The sequence below is a fragment of the Chiloscyllium punctatum genome, chromosome 32, assembly GCF_047496795.1.
Source record: "Chiloscyllium punctatum isolate Juve2018m chromosome 32, sChiPun1.3, whole genome shotgun sequence".
NCBI lineage: Eukaryota > Metazoa > Chordata > Chondrichthyes > Orectolobiformes > Hemiscylliidae > Chiloscyllium > Chiloscyllium punctatum.
The window spans coordinates 14,201,020-14,217,002 of record NC_092770.1 but is presented as its reverse complement, the minus strand read 5'-3'; the positions used below and the strand labels follow the sequence as shown (position 1 = coordinate 14,217,002).

General features: G+C 40.4%; 1 protein-coding gene across 3 annotated transcripts in view; it reads left to right on the top strand.

The window, feature by feature from the left end:
- Positions 1-15,983, top strand: part of LOC140457906 (leucine-rich repeat-containing G-protein coupled receptor 5-like) — a 156,821-nt gene that overhangs the window by 74,450 nt on the left and 66,388 nt on the right. For all 3 annotated transcript variants that reach the window (XM_072551680.1, XM_072551679.1, XM_072551678.1), the window contains exon 3: positions 6,563-6,634. In XM_072551680.1, the coding sequence (XP_072407781.1) occupies positions 6,563-6,634 (72 nt within the window). The remainder of the gene's footprint in view (positions 1-6,562; positions 6,635-15,983) is intronic.

Below are 15,983 nucleotides of genomic sequence, written 5' to 3'. Positions count from 1 at the left end.
TACAGTCCTTTTGGTGCTTTGAGCTTCAATGGTTCTAATCTCAGGGGCTTATGGTGGGGAAGTGGCAGGTGAGATGGTTAGTGTCTGGGAACCGCTGCCAGCTATAAGCAGATAGACAGGCACTGATTCAAACTCTTACACCAGCGGCAGGAGCCAGGCCCAGGCAATGGACAAGGCAAACAGGAGGCCACCTCTCAAGAGGAAATCCTTACCACTCTCCATCAGCGTAACAGGGGTGGTGAATAGCAGCAGCAGCCAGTGAGGGAGTGACAGCCAGGTCTGGGTGCAGAGGCTGCAGAGAAAGCTGGGCTGGAATGCTCCACCATTCATCGATTCCCGTCCAATCCTTTTGCACCAATCCCCACGTCATTGTCAATTTAATTAAAATTGCATTAATGTCAGTCTCGCAGTAGAACTGCAATCTAAAATGATAATCACCTAAAGTCAGCACAGTATAATATGAGGAGAAACAATTGACGGTTAGTGACAAACTTTTCACTCTTTTGGTGACTGTGCCAATTAAGATGTCATCACATGACCCCCACCTTCAACTGCTCCTTCCCCCGGACGCTGATATTTATCACCCAATATATCAATCATCATGAAATCCATCTTCTAAAGGTGGTTAATATGTTCCAACTTTGGCTTTAGAATATCTCATCACTTTGGTGCAGAGTCGCTGTACTTAGTTCTCCTGACCCACTAAGAAAAGTGTAAAAAAAAACGTAAGATGTGCATTCACATGCAAGTGAATCATTTGTAACACAGTTAATGATAATTATTTCTAAATAACCTGTTTGACACTGACAATTGTAAGTTTTGCTTCTATAGAGTCTCATTCCTTTAGAATTTAATTCGTGCCAGAGATTTAAAAAAATATAGAATTACTTTCACTTCCATATTTTAAAATTTCATTTTGTATATGATTTAAATGTCATTTACTCACTGGTTTAGAATGTGACTGTTTTCAGTCTGAAGAGATTTACAATTGCTTCCCACATTTCCCTTTTAAAGCATACTGTACTGCGAGTTCCATTGCAAAATCAGAAGTACATAAGAACTAGGAGAAGGCAATTCAGCCCCTCAAGTCTGCTGCTTCAAATGACACGATCATGGCTGATCTCATCTCAGCCTCAACTCCATTTTTCTGCCCCCTCTCCATAACCCTTCAACTCGTTGCTCATTAAAAATCTGTCCACCTCCTCTTTAAATTTACTTAATGTCCTGACATCCATCACACTCTGAGGTAATGAACTCCACACCCTTTGGGAAAAGTAATTTCACTTCCTCTCTTTTAAATCTACTATCCCTTATCCTAAAACGGTGACCTCTCATGCCTCAAAACACCTCTCTATATCTACTTTATCAACCCCCTTCAGCATTTTATAAAACTCAGTTAGAGCTTGTAAACTCTGGAGAGTCCAGACCTAAACTGCTCAATCTCTCTTCATAAGACAAACACATCACCTCTGGAACCCACCTAGTGAACCTCCTCTGAATTGCCTCCAATGCAACTACATCAGTCTTCCGGTAAGAGGACCAAAATTGTACACAATACTGCAGGCCACTGCATCGGCGTACAATGATGTAAAGAGAAGTGTGTCTACATTCTGCACGTTAATATTTACTTTCACGTTTATCTAACCGCCTGTAACATATAGGTTCATGAATGCATTCTTTGAAGAATACAGCCATTTGTTTATAAATTAATAGGGATTGATTGGTTCCTCGAATATGGCAGTCGAGGGAATCTGACTGTGTGAATTGTGTAATAATTATTTCCTTCAAGCAGTAGTTGCTTTCTACTTTCCTTTTCTTGAGTATCTTACTTAATATATGTATATTAGAGAAAAGTTAATCTTTCTCCTGCTCACAAGGATGAGGATATTAAGTGTTCAAAGCTGAATCATTCCATTTGAGGTATTCTGTGTCAGCACAATGTTATGTGGATACTGAGCACTCCCTCATGGCATGTTTCCTACAGTAATCTACATCGATCTTACCCAAATAAGCAAGGTTGGTCCACAGCTAAAAATTAATGTTTATTACAGCATTGGCTCTACAGCACAGGACAGGAACTAGCTGTAAGTTATACTGAAAGATACACTTAGACTCCAGCCTAAAGGTCCTCAGGAAGCAGCAATTTTCCTCAAGTCAACAACACATTACACTTCAAAAAACTAAAGTTTTTTTAAAATTAATATTGTAATTTATTGTGCCTCAAAGATGAACTTTTAAAAACCTATTGCTGCATGCTGTCAATAAACAGCAATTCCTCTAAGTTCATGTCTGTAAAATCATCAAACATCATAGCAGTGATGATTCAATGTATATTAAAAAATGTTGGTATATTAACTGATTATTTTATTGTAAAAACACAACGCTGAAAAAGCTCAGCAGGTATAGCAGCATCAACAGAGAGAGAAACAAAATTAACTTTCAGAGTCTAATATTTTGGTGGTAGCATGGGAATTCACTGCAGAATTCATCTGGGCTATAGAAGAACTTGAAATGGGAAAGGAAAGATCAAATTGCCACATGGGTTCATGCAGGAACTAATAATGTTGATAAAATGAGGTTGTGCTGAGGGAATATGAGTAGAACCAAAAAAGTAATAATCTCTAGATTACCATGTGAGGTATGAGCAAATTAGCACAGACTCAACAAGATTAAAAAAGTAAATACGTGCTCAAAGATTAGTGTGGGAGAATTTGGCTTGAATTCATTGGAGCTGAAAATGTGTTGCTGGAAAAGCGCAGCAGGTCAGGCAGCATCCAAGGAGCAGGAGAATCGACGTTTCGGGCATGAGCCCTTCTTCAGGAATAAGGAAGGCGTGCCAAGCAGGCTAAGATCTTAGCCTGCTTGGCACACCTTCCTCATTCCTGAAGAAGGGCTCATGCCCAAAATGTCGATTCTCCTGCTGCGCTTTTCCAGCAACACATTTTCAGCTCTGATCTCCAGCATCTGCAGTCCTCACTTTCTCCTTGAATTCATTGGACACTGGCATCAATATTGGGGAAGGAGAGAGCTGTTCCAGTGGGATACTGGGACCAGAGTCCTGGTGAATCATATAACTAGAGGTGTAGATAGGGCTTTAAACTAAATAGTGAGAGAGTATGTTCAGTTGCATAGAAAATTATAAAATCAAAGGTAAAGGAGAAAGTAGGGTTGCAGGTGAGTAATGGGGTTGATCGTTGCCAGAAAAAAAAAGGAAGGGACAGAATATGTTAATGTCATATTGTACCAAGGAACCATAAAAAAAGGGGGAAATTCAATAATAGAACAAACTTCAAGGCTCTGTAGCTTAATGCATGAAGCATTGAGAATAAGATAGATGACTGATGACAAAAATAGTGGTAAATGAGTATAATCTCATTGCCTTTACAGAAACATGGTTATATACAGATCAAAATCAAGAACTTAACACTTAGGGATGTTTGACCTTTTAGAGAGGTAGAACCATAAGATATAAGCTCAGTGAATCGAGTCCATCATTTAATCATGGCTGATATGTTTCTCAACCCCATTCTCCTGCCTTCTCTCCATAACCTTTCAACCCCATAGTAATCAAGAACCTACCTAACTCTGTCTTAAGTATACTCAATGACTTGGCTTCCACAGGCCTCTGTGGCAATGAGTTCCACAGATTAACCACCGTCTGGCTGAAGTAACTCCTCCTCATTTCAGTTCTAAAAGGTTGACCCTTCACTCTGAGGCTGTGCCTTTGAGTCCTAGTCTCTTCTGCTAGTGGAAGCATCTTCTCCATGTCCACTCTGCCCAGGCCTCTCCGTATTCTGCAAGTTTCAATGGGATTGCCTCTCATCCTTTTGAACTCAATTGAGGTTATAAAGACAGAAAAAATATACTAAGAGGGCAAGCTAGCAAGGAATATAAAAACTGATCAAATAAGCTCCTTTAAATAAGTAAAAAGGAAGAGAGAAGTCAAAGTGAACATAGACCCCTTAGTAAATAAATCTGGGGAGACAGTTTTGGGTAACAAGGAATTGGCACAATACTTAAATAGATATTTTGCATCAGTCTTTATTCCATTAATAATAAAGAATATAGGGGAGGAATTAAGTACCATCACCATCATTAAAACAGTATTGACATGCTAATGGGCTAAAGGCAAGTCGATCTCCTGGCCCTGCTATTATTCTTAAAAAGATAGCCGAAGAAATTATAGATCATAATTTTCCAAAATCTGTTGGATTCTGGAGAAGTCTACGAGGATTGGAAAACTGCTAATATGACAACCCTATTCAAAAAGGGAGGGAGGCACGAAGCAGGTAACTATAGGCTAATTAGCCTATCATCCGTTTGTTGGAGAGGTACTGGCATCAATTATTCAGGAAGTATTAGCGGAACGTTTAGAAAATCTTACTCTAATCGAGCAAATTCAGCATGGCTTCATGAAAGGGAAACCATGGCTGATGAATTTTTAAAAGTTTTTTGCGGAAGTCCCAAATGGAGTGGAGAGAGAGGAACCAGTAGACGTGTGGTATTTGGACTTCCAGAAAGCCCTAGACAAAGTACCGCACAAAAGTTTAAGCCGTAAGGTAAGAGCCCACGGTGTTGGAGGGAGTATATTGGCATGGATAGAGAATTAGCTAATGGGCAGGAATATACAAGTGGGAATAAGGAGTTCTTTTTCAGGCTGGCGACCCTTGACCAATCAGATTCTGCAGGGATCAATGCTGGGACCGCAATTGTTTGCAATATATATTAATGATTTGGAAGGAAAGAAGTGAATGTACTGTGGCCAAATTTGTAGACAATGCAAAAATTGGTGGAAAGGTAGCTTGTGAGAGAGATACAAACATTGAGACGAGACATTAATAAGTTAAAAAAAAAGTGGGCTAAAGAAATGGCCAAGGGAGTATAATGTGGGAAAGCAAGAAGTTGTTCATTTTGAAAGGGAGAACAAAAAAGTACAGTATTTTCTAAATAGAGTCATAGAGATGTACAGCATGAAAACAAACCCTTCGGTCCAACCTGTCCATGCCGACCAGATATCCCAACCCAATCTAGTTTCACCTGCCAGCACCCGGCCCATATCCCTCCAAACCCCCTCCTATTCATATACACATCCAAATGCCTCTTAAATGTTGCAATTGTACCAGCCTCCACTACATCCTCTGGCAGCTCATTCCATACATGTACCACCCTCTGCGTGAAAAAGTTGCCCCTTAGGTCTCTTTTATAGCTTTCTCCTCTCACCCTAAACCATGCCCTCTAGTTCTGGACTCCCCGATCCCAGGGAAAAGACTTTGTCTATTTATCCTATCCATGCCCCTCATAATATGGTAAACCTCTATAAGGTCATCCCTCAGATTCCGATGCTCCAGGGAAAACAGTCCCAGCCTGTTTAGCCTCTCCTATAGCTCAAATACTCCAACCCTGACAACATTCTTGGGGTTTGGGAGTAATTCTGCATAAAACAGAAGAAGCTAGCATAAGGAGCAGCACATAAACAGGAAGGTGAATGGAATGTTGGCCCTTATTTCAAGGGGGTTAACTTATAAGAATAGGGAAGTCTTAGAGCACATGTCCAATGTGCTGGTGATACCATATTTGCAGTACCATGAGCAGTCTTTGTTCCCTTGAAGAAAGATATTTCATTGTAGGCAGTTTAGGGAAGATTCACTAGCATGACCCTGGTATGGCTTATGAGCAAAGATTAAATGGGTTGGGACGAAACTTACCGGAAGAATGAGAGGTAATCTCATTGAAACATTCGCTGAAGGATTCCTAACAGGGTAAATGCTAAGAAGATGTTTCCCCTGAAGGAAGGGTCCAGGATCCGAGGGCATAGCATTAGAATAAAAGGATGCCAATTTAACATTGCGATGAGGAGGAATTTCTATTCTGAGTGTTGTGAGTCTTTGGAACTCATTGCCACAGAGAGCACTACAGGCAGAGTTCTTGTGTATATTTAAGGCTGAGATAGATAGATTCTTGAACAGTAGGTGAATCAAAGATTGTGAGGAAAGTGGATATGAGGAATGCCAGACTAGCCATGGTCCTATTGAATGGCAGAGCAGGCACAAGGAGTGAATGGCCTATTCCTGTTCCAATCTTTTTGGTCTCATGGCTTCTTTGGAACTCTGAAGGGTTGGACTCAATATGTTGACTTGTTTCTCTCTTCACAGATGCTGCCAAGCCTGCTGAGTTCCTCCAGCAATTTCTGAGTACAGTCCAGAATTTCAAAATCAGCAATATTTTTACTTTCTCAATCAATCAGTTATTTGTTTCAGCCACCTTTGCATGATTCCTGTTATTGTACTATCAGACTAAAAATTGTGTTCACTATGATTTTAATTTCTTTAACTGCTAGAAAAAATACAAAATATTGTGAATGTGAAATGCCAGACTTTATCTGTTAGAAGTGATTAATGTGACAGATGTAATGAAAAGAGATATTTTACAGTCAATGTTTTTTACACTCGGCACAGCTTTTAAAATGAAAGCCCTTATTTTTCTAAATATTGTCATTGTGTTTTTTAGCTTCTAAATGAATCCCACATGAAGAAAATGTGTTTGATTATTCTTTCACCCGCAGGCGTCTTGCAGGAAATGACTTAACACACATCCCCTTGGGAGCATTTGCCGGTCTTTACAATCTTAAAGTCCTGTGAGTAAACTCCTCTTTTATTTGAAACCTTTGCTGCTTAGGTAATGAGTGTTTTTTGAAGCATTGAACAAAAAAAAACTGCAAATATCTTAGGTCATGTAGAATATTGTGTTCAAGTTTGTAAGATGTTCACATGGTCAAATTTAACTTGACTATTGGGAAACTGCTGCCAAACGACTCCGTATGTATTACTATACATGTAGGCAGAGCTGTAAGAATACATGTTCTATCAGAAATTTACCATTCAGTAAAAAAAAATGACTGTCCAAAAGTACATGTGTTTCTGACCATCATAGACTCTTGGATTGGTGCTGCATTGCAGATGACTACAAGCAAGTCTACCTTGTCCATTTGGTTGGGCCTAGGGTTCCAACACAATGCTTGTAGCTGTAAACACAGGATAAACAAACATAATTTCTATTGATTGATATTTTCAGGGGCAATATCATGTTTGTGATTGAATGTGCTTTCTGAAGTTTGTTCACTTTCATTTTGCTGAGAGTCAAGTCTAAGCTTTTGTGAGTGTGGACTTCGTAAAACTGTGTGAAAATATCACATAAAAATGTTATCTTACCTTTGGAAAAATGTGTTAAAGATTATTTTGTTTAAGAATCTGCTTCTAGTGAGCAACTTGGCACCTTGTCAATACCAATCTTCCGAATTTATTTCTTAGTGCCTTAAGAAGCTAAAATCTCTAATTTCATTGTGCGTGTTTAGAACAAAGTATCACCTAATAAAGCGATAAAGTAACGCATAGCCTCAAATAATAAATGTCAAAGCGGACACAATGCAGTGTATTTTCATAGTTGAAGGCTCTTTGAAGCTGACAGAAATTTGAGATATGATCATTAATCATCTTTGCTCTGGCTAGTAAGGAAATGTTTGTTTCACCTAAATAATGAATAATTCATTTTGCCTAGGGACAGAAGTTTAGTACACATACTCTTGTGATAGATATGAAAAAGGTGTTTGTCAGGCCAAAGATTGTTGCAGAGAATGCATCTGCCTTCTGCAGAAGAGATGGGATAAAGTGTGAACAGAATTGATTGTTGGTGACGAAGACAGCTACACTTTCAGGACAGCTTGGATTTTGTTGGCACTTGAAGAAATCCAAAGGAGGGGATCATAATCCTGATCCAGGTACTTGTATGACTTCATGAAGCCATCACAACATTGGCTAAACTAATAGGTCAATTTCCATTGCTGCCAGTCACTGGTGAGATAACCTTTGTCAGTTTTCTCTTATAAGAGAGAACAAAGGAAATAAAGAGATTTGTGTTTATACAGGAATTAATTTCCTCTCTGAGATGCATGTTAGAATGTGGAACAATTCATAATTTTGAATTGCCCATCATTGCTGTTATACAAGTTGGTGCAACAAATATTTCTGATAGAGTCACAAATTGTTTGATGGTTAGACATCTTGACTGACCATCCTATCCTATTAAAATGTGTTAATGTTACAAAATACTTACAACCAAGGTGACCAACATATGTGGTGAAAGAAAACACCATCATAAAAGAGGATTACATATATATTTTTAAGACTATTTATCCTAATGTTTTCAAATGAATTTGTTGTAAGACAGATGCAATAATTCTGTGGTAACTTCAAAATATAGTACAACAAGTACCTCTTCAAACTATTTATTTCAGTCAAGATGATCGCAACTGTTGGAACTTTCAGATCCAACTGGTACTTGTCTAAGGCAAGCAGTGAGTCTTGGTACACAAACAGAAATTGTTGGAAATAATCTGCAGCATCTGTGGAAAGAAAGCAGAGGTAATGTTTCCAGTCCAGTGATCCTTCTTCAGAACTGAGTTCTGCTTTCTCTCCACAGCTGCTGCTAGATCTGCTGAGACTATCCAGCAAACTCTGTGTTTCTGATTTTCAGCGTCCACAATTCTTTGGGTTTGCTTTTTGTTTAGTGCACCTTGGTTATGTATTATGAAATTTAAGGCTTCCCTGTTTTCCAACAACGAAGTATAAAATTCTTTTGTCAGTATCATACTCTCAATTTGGAGTTTCAATGGTTGTTGTTGAATTGCTAATCCCTGCAGTCTTTGTTGATGCCAAGTGGACTATAAAGCTGTCAGCAAAGGTCAATATTTAAAAAGTAGTCACATTTATAATGTACAGAATGGAACAACCATTGCAAGTAAAGCAAGATCCCAGATGCAGCTATGAGTTAAAGACCCATAATTTATTTAATGATGTTAGTTAAGAGCCAAATATTGTGACATACATCACATCAACTGCCCTGGCCTTTTTTGAGAAGTATCAGTGTATTAATTATATATTAATTGTGTTAATTATGTGCAGGTGTTGGGCATTAACTGGGATTTCACTCAAATGCCGAATGATGAACAAGTTGATTGAGTTAACATAAATACTTGTGAAGTGATATTTGTTGAAACAGTGAATGGTTGAGTTACGAGCTGTATGCTTGTAATCTTTTTCTCCCCTAGGCTCCTCTTGAAGTCGGCTCTCTAATTTTTGAGTTCTAACTTATATTTGTTTGGGAATCTTATTTCCATTCTCACTAACTCTTGTACAGGTTGTTCTGCTATAACGTGCACTTTGTTAATACGAATTCCCATATAATGCGATTGACGAATTAGGGACACTGTTTCTAAAGTGGGAACTTTTAAAGTGTGTGTTGGTTATAATGTGATTCTGGTCCCCTTAGTTTAAATGGTGCTGCTATTACAAATTTTTCTAATAGCACAGGATTGCGTGAGAATAGAACTACCACATTATAGCAGAACCGACTGTATTAGATGATGCAGTTCCATAGTAACATGACTTTTTGTATATCTGCTGACTTCTGTAGTTTTGGACTCCTACAGAAGCTGAATTAAAAGAATTCATCAATACCCTCAGTAATTATCAAATGGTGGTGTACCTTACTGTCATAGCAACCAAGACAAGCATTCATTTCCTAGACACTACAGTCATTTGGTAGGACAGGACTGGAGTAATACTAAGAAAGATCCATTTTCTTGAAACTTTTCTTCTTGTACTCATCACCACACTGGCAACAAAATTCACATACCACATTATTCATTTGCGTGATAAGCAGAACACATTCTTTTCTTGAGGGTAGCAAGTTAGTCTAGCATAATATTTAGAACTAGCTTCACCTGTTGCTCAACTCTTTGCGATATCTTATCCTTCAGCGTAATCTGAGAAGGACTGGTTACTTTACAGGACCAAAGGTGACCATCTTATGATCGTCATGTATTTAGGATATGTACACTTTCTGTGCCATTATAATAACAGCTATTACACTATTTATCCTTCCGGTAGATCATATCAAACAGCATGTCCTTTTGGCTATTCACGACAAGCAAGCTACCAACCATAAACATCCAGCCTAAGCATACACAACTCTCAACTCAGCATTCATGATTCTGCCATTTTCAACATTTGCTTGAATGTATGAGGAATTTAGGGTTATTGACCATGGTCACAATGTGATGTATTTGTGAATATTGAAGGTGACATATATTAATAGACAACACCCTGTTTGTTACAGACAAAAAGAACTTGTACATGCACTACTCCTGTTTCAACTCATATAGATGGCAGCCATACACAGAATCCTTTCTCAGGGCAATGCCTTGAACAATTAAAGTCAACCTGACTGGTTTAAAATTTAAAGGCAGCATGGCAGTTAACTGTCAACTGGACTTAATGGATGCATTCTCCATAGCATTATCTGTACCAAGCAAAATTCACTTACCAACTAATCTTTGTTCTCCTCTCATGTAGTATAAATTCTGGTTTTCATCTTGAATTTTTTTTTTTGCAAATTATTTAGATGAGTTCAAGACATAAAGTTTTGGCAATACAACACCGTGGTATTTAAACTGCCCAAAACATCAGATATAAGTTAGAATAAAAATTATTTTCAAAGTGACTGACATGTATTTCTACACACACAAAGCCCCACCTCCCCCTAAACACTCTCACCGGAGAGCAGTCAGGTCAAAGCCAATATGTTTCCAGCACATATTCACAAAGATAGATGTTTCTAACCAGGCAGTTACCATGCCTTTTTTTAAAATTGCATTTCAGATCTCAATTTTAGATTTAAATTAAAAAATTATTTTACTATCCATTACACAGCTTCAACTTAATTTCCACTTGAATTTAAGATTAGATTAGATTACTTACAGTGTGGAAACAGGCCCTTCGGCCCAACAAGTCCACACCGCCCCGCCGAAGCGCAACCCACCCATACCCCTACATTTACCCCTTACCTAACACTGCAGGCAATTTAGCATGGCCAATTCACCTGACCTGCACATCTTTGGACTGTGGGAGGAAACCGGAGCACCCGGAGGAAACCCACGCAGACACGGGGAGAATGTGCAAACACCACACAGTCAGTCGCCTGAGGCGGGAATTGAACCCAGGTCTCTGGCGCTGTGAGGCAGCAGTGCTAACCACTGTGCCACCGTGCCGTACTCAACAGTGGCTAGGAGAAAGTGAGGTCTGCCGATACTGGAACTCAGATTCGAAAAGTGTGGCCTTGGAAAAGCATAGCCGGTCAGACGTCACCAGTTTCCTAATCTCCCCTCCCTTCAGTCAGAGATCTCACATTCATTTGCAAGTAATTCATTACTTCAGTGATCTCAGGTTTTCTGAGCTCGTAATCAGTTGAGCATTCCTTTATTGACTGTATGAGCCCATTCTCTCTTTATACCCTTCCTCTTTCTTCTCCATTCCTTATTTACAGCTTCCATTTCTTCCCAGCCCAATTTACAGTCTCCATACATTTTCCAATCCTGCAGCATTCCTGTCTCCCCACAACTCCTATTCAGTCTCCATGTCCTCCCACCCCTTGCAGCCTCTTCTCTCAACTTTGAAGTCCACTGCAGCTCCCTTTGGGCCTCCATTCTCCCTCTCCCTCGCAGCCTTATTCTCACCAAACCGTCTGGATCCCTCAAGCAGATAAAAAGACAGGTCCTGGCTCCTCCCTCCTATTCTAGACAAGAAAGTTGCCTCTAGCCCTGGCACAGTGGCAGCTAGCCTTTAGACCTTGTCACCTCCTGCTCCTGATATTCTGGCTCTGTTCCTGCCCTGGGCAGACATTCCCCAGGAATTCCATCGCTCCAAGAACTCACTTACCTAGCTGCTGGAGGCACCTCCAGTCACAGGCTGGTTCTCTCCCATGTTTACTGCTGATAGGTCCACTGTTGAGTACCGAAAAGTGTGGTGCAGGAAAAGCACAGCAGGAGAGGCAGCATCCGAGGAGAAGGGGAGTCTATAATTTGGGCATAAGCCCTTCATGAGGTGTGTGGGGGGTTGGGGGGGGGGGGTGGGGGGTTGTTGGTAGAAAGGGGGCTGAGAGATAAATGGGGGGGAGGCTAGATGCAGGTGGGGGGTGATAATGATAGGTTGGAGGGGAGGGTGGAGCGGATAGGTGGGAAGAAAGATGGACAGGTAGGACAGTTCAAGAAGATGGTGCCGAGTTGGAGGGTTGGTTCCGGGATGAGGTGGGGGATGAGAGATTAGGAAACTAGTGAAGTCTGAAGGGAGGGGAGATTAGGAAACTGGTGACGTCTGACCGGCTATGCTTTTCCAAGGCCACACTTTTCGAATCTGAGTTCCAGTATCGGCAGACCTCACTTTCTCCTAGCCACTGTTGAGTATGGAAGGGAACAAGCCTGTGATTGGGGGAGCAGCTTCTCACTATTACCCTGCATTCAGCTTGGAGTGGGGGTTGACTTTAATCCAATTGATTATCTTGCGAGTGGATTTGCCAGGGCATTCTGAGATCCTTCAGGGACAGATTCAGCCACTGACCCGTGTGTTTTGAATGCTGCTTGTTACATTTTCATGCTGTGAATAAACGTAAGACTCAATAAAGATTGGATGCAGCACAATCCTTTGCCGACTGACTTTCTGATTCAAACAATGACAACTTGTATATTCAGCTGCTGGATAGCCCAACCTTGGTATAGTGTTTCCTCTGAAAGATGCCAACTCAGGCAGGGTAGAATTCCCTCAGCGGTGATCTGAAATGTCAGCCTTGATCAATTGTTTCAGTCTATGGATTAGTGTAAAATCGGGGCTGACATCTGGGCTGTATTTAGCCTCCCCATTCTGTTTTTGCTGATTCCAAAAACAGCAAACGTTTCTATCCTTCCTTCTCAATCAGCAGACAAGCCAGAATAACCCCAAGAGCTCTTAAAGTGTGCATGCGCAGCATTTTGACAAACCAACTTTATAGCAATGAGAAAGTAATATAATCACAACTTGCCCCTTAACTCATAGAATCCCTATAGTGTGGAAACAGGCCATTTGACTCAACAAGTCCACATCGAACCTCCGAAGAGTAACCCACCCAGGTCCATTTCCTATTACTCTACATTTTGTTTTTAAACCCCTGACCTATGCACCGAACTTACACATCCATGAACACGATGGGCAATTCAGCATGGCCAATTCACCTAATCTGCACATCTTTGGATTTAGGGAGGAAACCGGAGCACCCGGAAGAAATCCACACAGACACGGGGAGAATGTGCAAACTCCATATAGGCAGTCGCCCGAGGCTGGAATCAAACCCAGGTCCCTGGTGCTGTAAGACAGCAGTGCTTACCACTGAGACACCATAAATTCCTGCTGAAGTGTTTAGTAACAGCAGTTTGCAGAAATAGACTGGACAGTATTTGATGGAGGGAAACAGGACTCTCACTTACTGACTGGAGAGTTGGCAAGAGCTCTGTATTGTCCATGCAGGGAAGTCCTGCTGCTAATTTTTAAGTGCCTTTTCTTGGCTACTTAACTGAATTTTGACATTCCTTCCCTAAAGTCAAGGATCAAGGCCGGGGTGGGGGGGTGACTCTCAATCTGCTTACCTAGGTATTGCCCATGTCCCCAGACCTGGGAATTCATAAACAATTCAGTCCAGGACTGCTGCTTGTGCTCCCCACTTTCTGATGTCCAATCACCTCCCATGGGGCTGGGAGTAATATTAGCAGCCCAACAGAATGGATAGCCCACTTCAAGGCATCCATTGGTGGCAGAGATGGTAGATCATCCATAGGCCTTCCTGCTGTGGACTTTTTAAAATTCTTCCATGGAATCTGAATGTCGCTGGCTAGGCTGACATTTATTGCTCATCCCTAATAGCCTTCTGGAACTGCTGTGGTCCATTGGGAGTTGGTATTGTCGCAGTGCTGTCAGACTGATGTTTCAGAAATTCAGTTCAGCAACAGTCAAGAATTGGGGTTGAAGTGGGAATTAGAGGGGTACAAACCTGTCACCTCCGATCTTATTAAACACATCCCCACCACCAAACTCATGGTGAACACTTTAAATACCATCCGCTGTTTAACTAATCTTTCCTTCAGGACAGGCTTGATTGCAAAAGATTTGTGAAATAAATCTTGTTTTAATTTTTGCACCTGTCTCTCAGCAACTTCTTCCCCAGTCGCAGAAGCTTGTTCTTATTTTAAATGTATATTTCTGTGTTTGTTTTAAGGAACAAAGTTTAATCAGTGCTGCTTTTTAGCCAAACTCTTCCATATTGTAATCAGAGTCAGTAACAGTCAATGTGAGGTTAATACAGGGCTTTCCTCTTTATTCTAACCTTCCAATAAAGTTGCTCCAATCTTAAAGTTTCTTCACCTCCAACCCTATTGAATTCCCAGTTTTCATACTCTACTCCAATAAGCTCAGAAATACTGAATCTTAGCAGAACCCTTACCACGTTTATTAACACTGGAATCACATCAGGGCCTTTATTGGTTAGTCTGATTCAGTACTACATTGGATGATGTAATTAATCATTGAGCCACTTCTTACTTAATAGTTTAAGGAACAAGTCTGCAGAAGGATGATTCGAAGATTGCACAAATTTCTATCATCCGATTTTGCTAGAACTGAGAGAATAGATAGCCACTGTTAGTTGATGCAAATTCAAATGCTACCTGCAATCACACCATATTACAGTCAAACTGCAGTGTCATTAAAAACTAAGTAATCATAATGTTGAAACACCACACAGCTCAATAATATCTTTGTAAAAGGTATGTTTTGCTAACCATATTGTCAATTCAAGTAACCTTTGTATATTAAATGCTTTTTTTTTAGAACTTAACAATTTAACTAGTTCACAGACTAGAATGGCTATACGTAGCTTTGCCAGTGGGATTGGTCTGGTAACTTTGTGTGCCTCGTAAATGTCACCTTGATGCTCTATTTACATAATAGTTCTCTCATCCTCAACCTGAGAATGGCATTTGGAATTTTCACTGATCAATTTGATGTTCAGCTCTGATATTCTATTGCAAATGAAAAGTTAAGGAGTGTTAAATTCATTCTTGAGATGAGGACATTACTGGCTAGGCCAGCATTCATTGCCCATTTTGGGGTGGGGGAGAGGGGGGCATGGGGAATGCTAGCCATCAACATTGCTGTGGGTCTGGAATCACATATATGCCAGTCCAGGTAAGGATGGCAGTTTTCTTCACGAAATGACATTAGTGAGGACTTTTCTGGCCAATTGATTCATAGTCATAATTGGACTCTTTCATTCCACCATTTGCCATGGTAAGATTTGAATCCAGGTCCTGGGTTTCTGGATTAACAGTCCAGCAGTAATATCGCTAGGCCATCACCTTTCCTATGTAGCTGTGACAATCACTGCTCTAATCACCTCAAACCAGAAACCATTGGTCTTGGTGTTTTGTTTAACTTCTCAACTCAGCTCCAGCGTTAGTGACTGAAATAGAAATGGTATTTTGCAAGATAGTGCTTGAGAGTTTCCTCAGGAATGCCTTGGAAACTAGGTCTAGTTTTTGCACGGGTGTAAAAAATAATTAATAGCTATACAGTTATAACATTTGTCCAACTTTTGAAAAACTGCATGCAATTTTTCATTAACTGATTTATTTCGGATATCTGATCTCCCAACTATAAGAAGGATGTTGTGAAACTTGAAAGGGCTCAGAAAAGATTTACGAAGATGTTGCCAGGTTGGAGGGTTTGAGCTATAGGGAGAGGCTGAATAAGCTGGGGCTAGTTGCCCTGAAGTGTTATAGGCTGAGGGGTGACCCTATAGAGGTTTGGAAAATCATGAGGGACATGGATAGGGTAAATTGACGAGGTCTTTTCCCCAGGGTGAAGGAGTCCAAAATTAGAGGGTAAAGGTTTGAGGTGAGAGAGGGAAGATTTAAAAGGGACCTCCGGGGCAACTTTTTCACGCAAAGGGTGGTGCATGTATGGTAAGAGCTGCCAGAGGAAATAGTGGAGGCTGGTACAACTACAACATTTAAAAGGCATCTGGATGGGTAAATGAATAGGAAGGGTTTAGAGGGAGTTGGGTCAAAT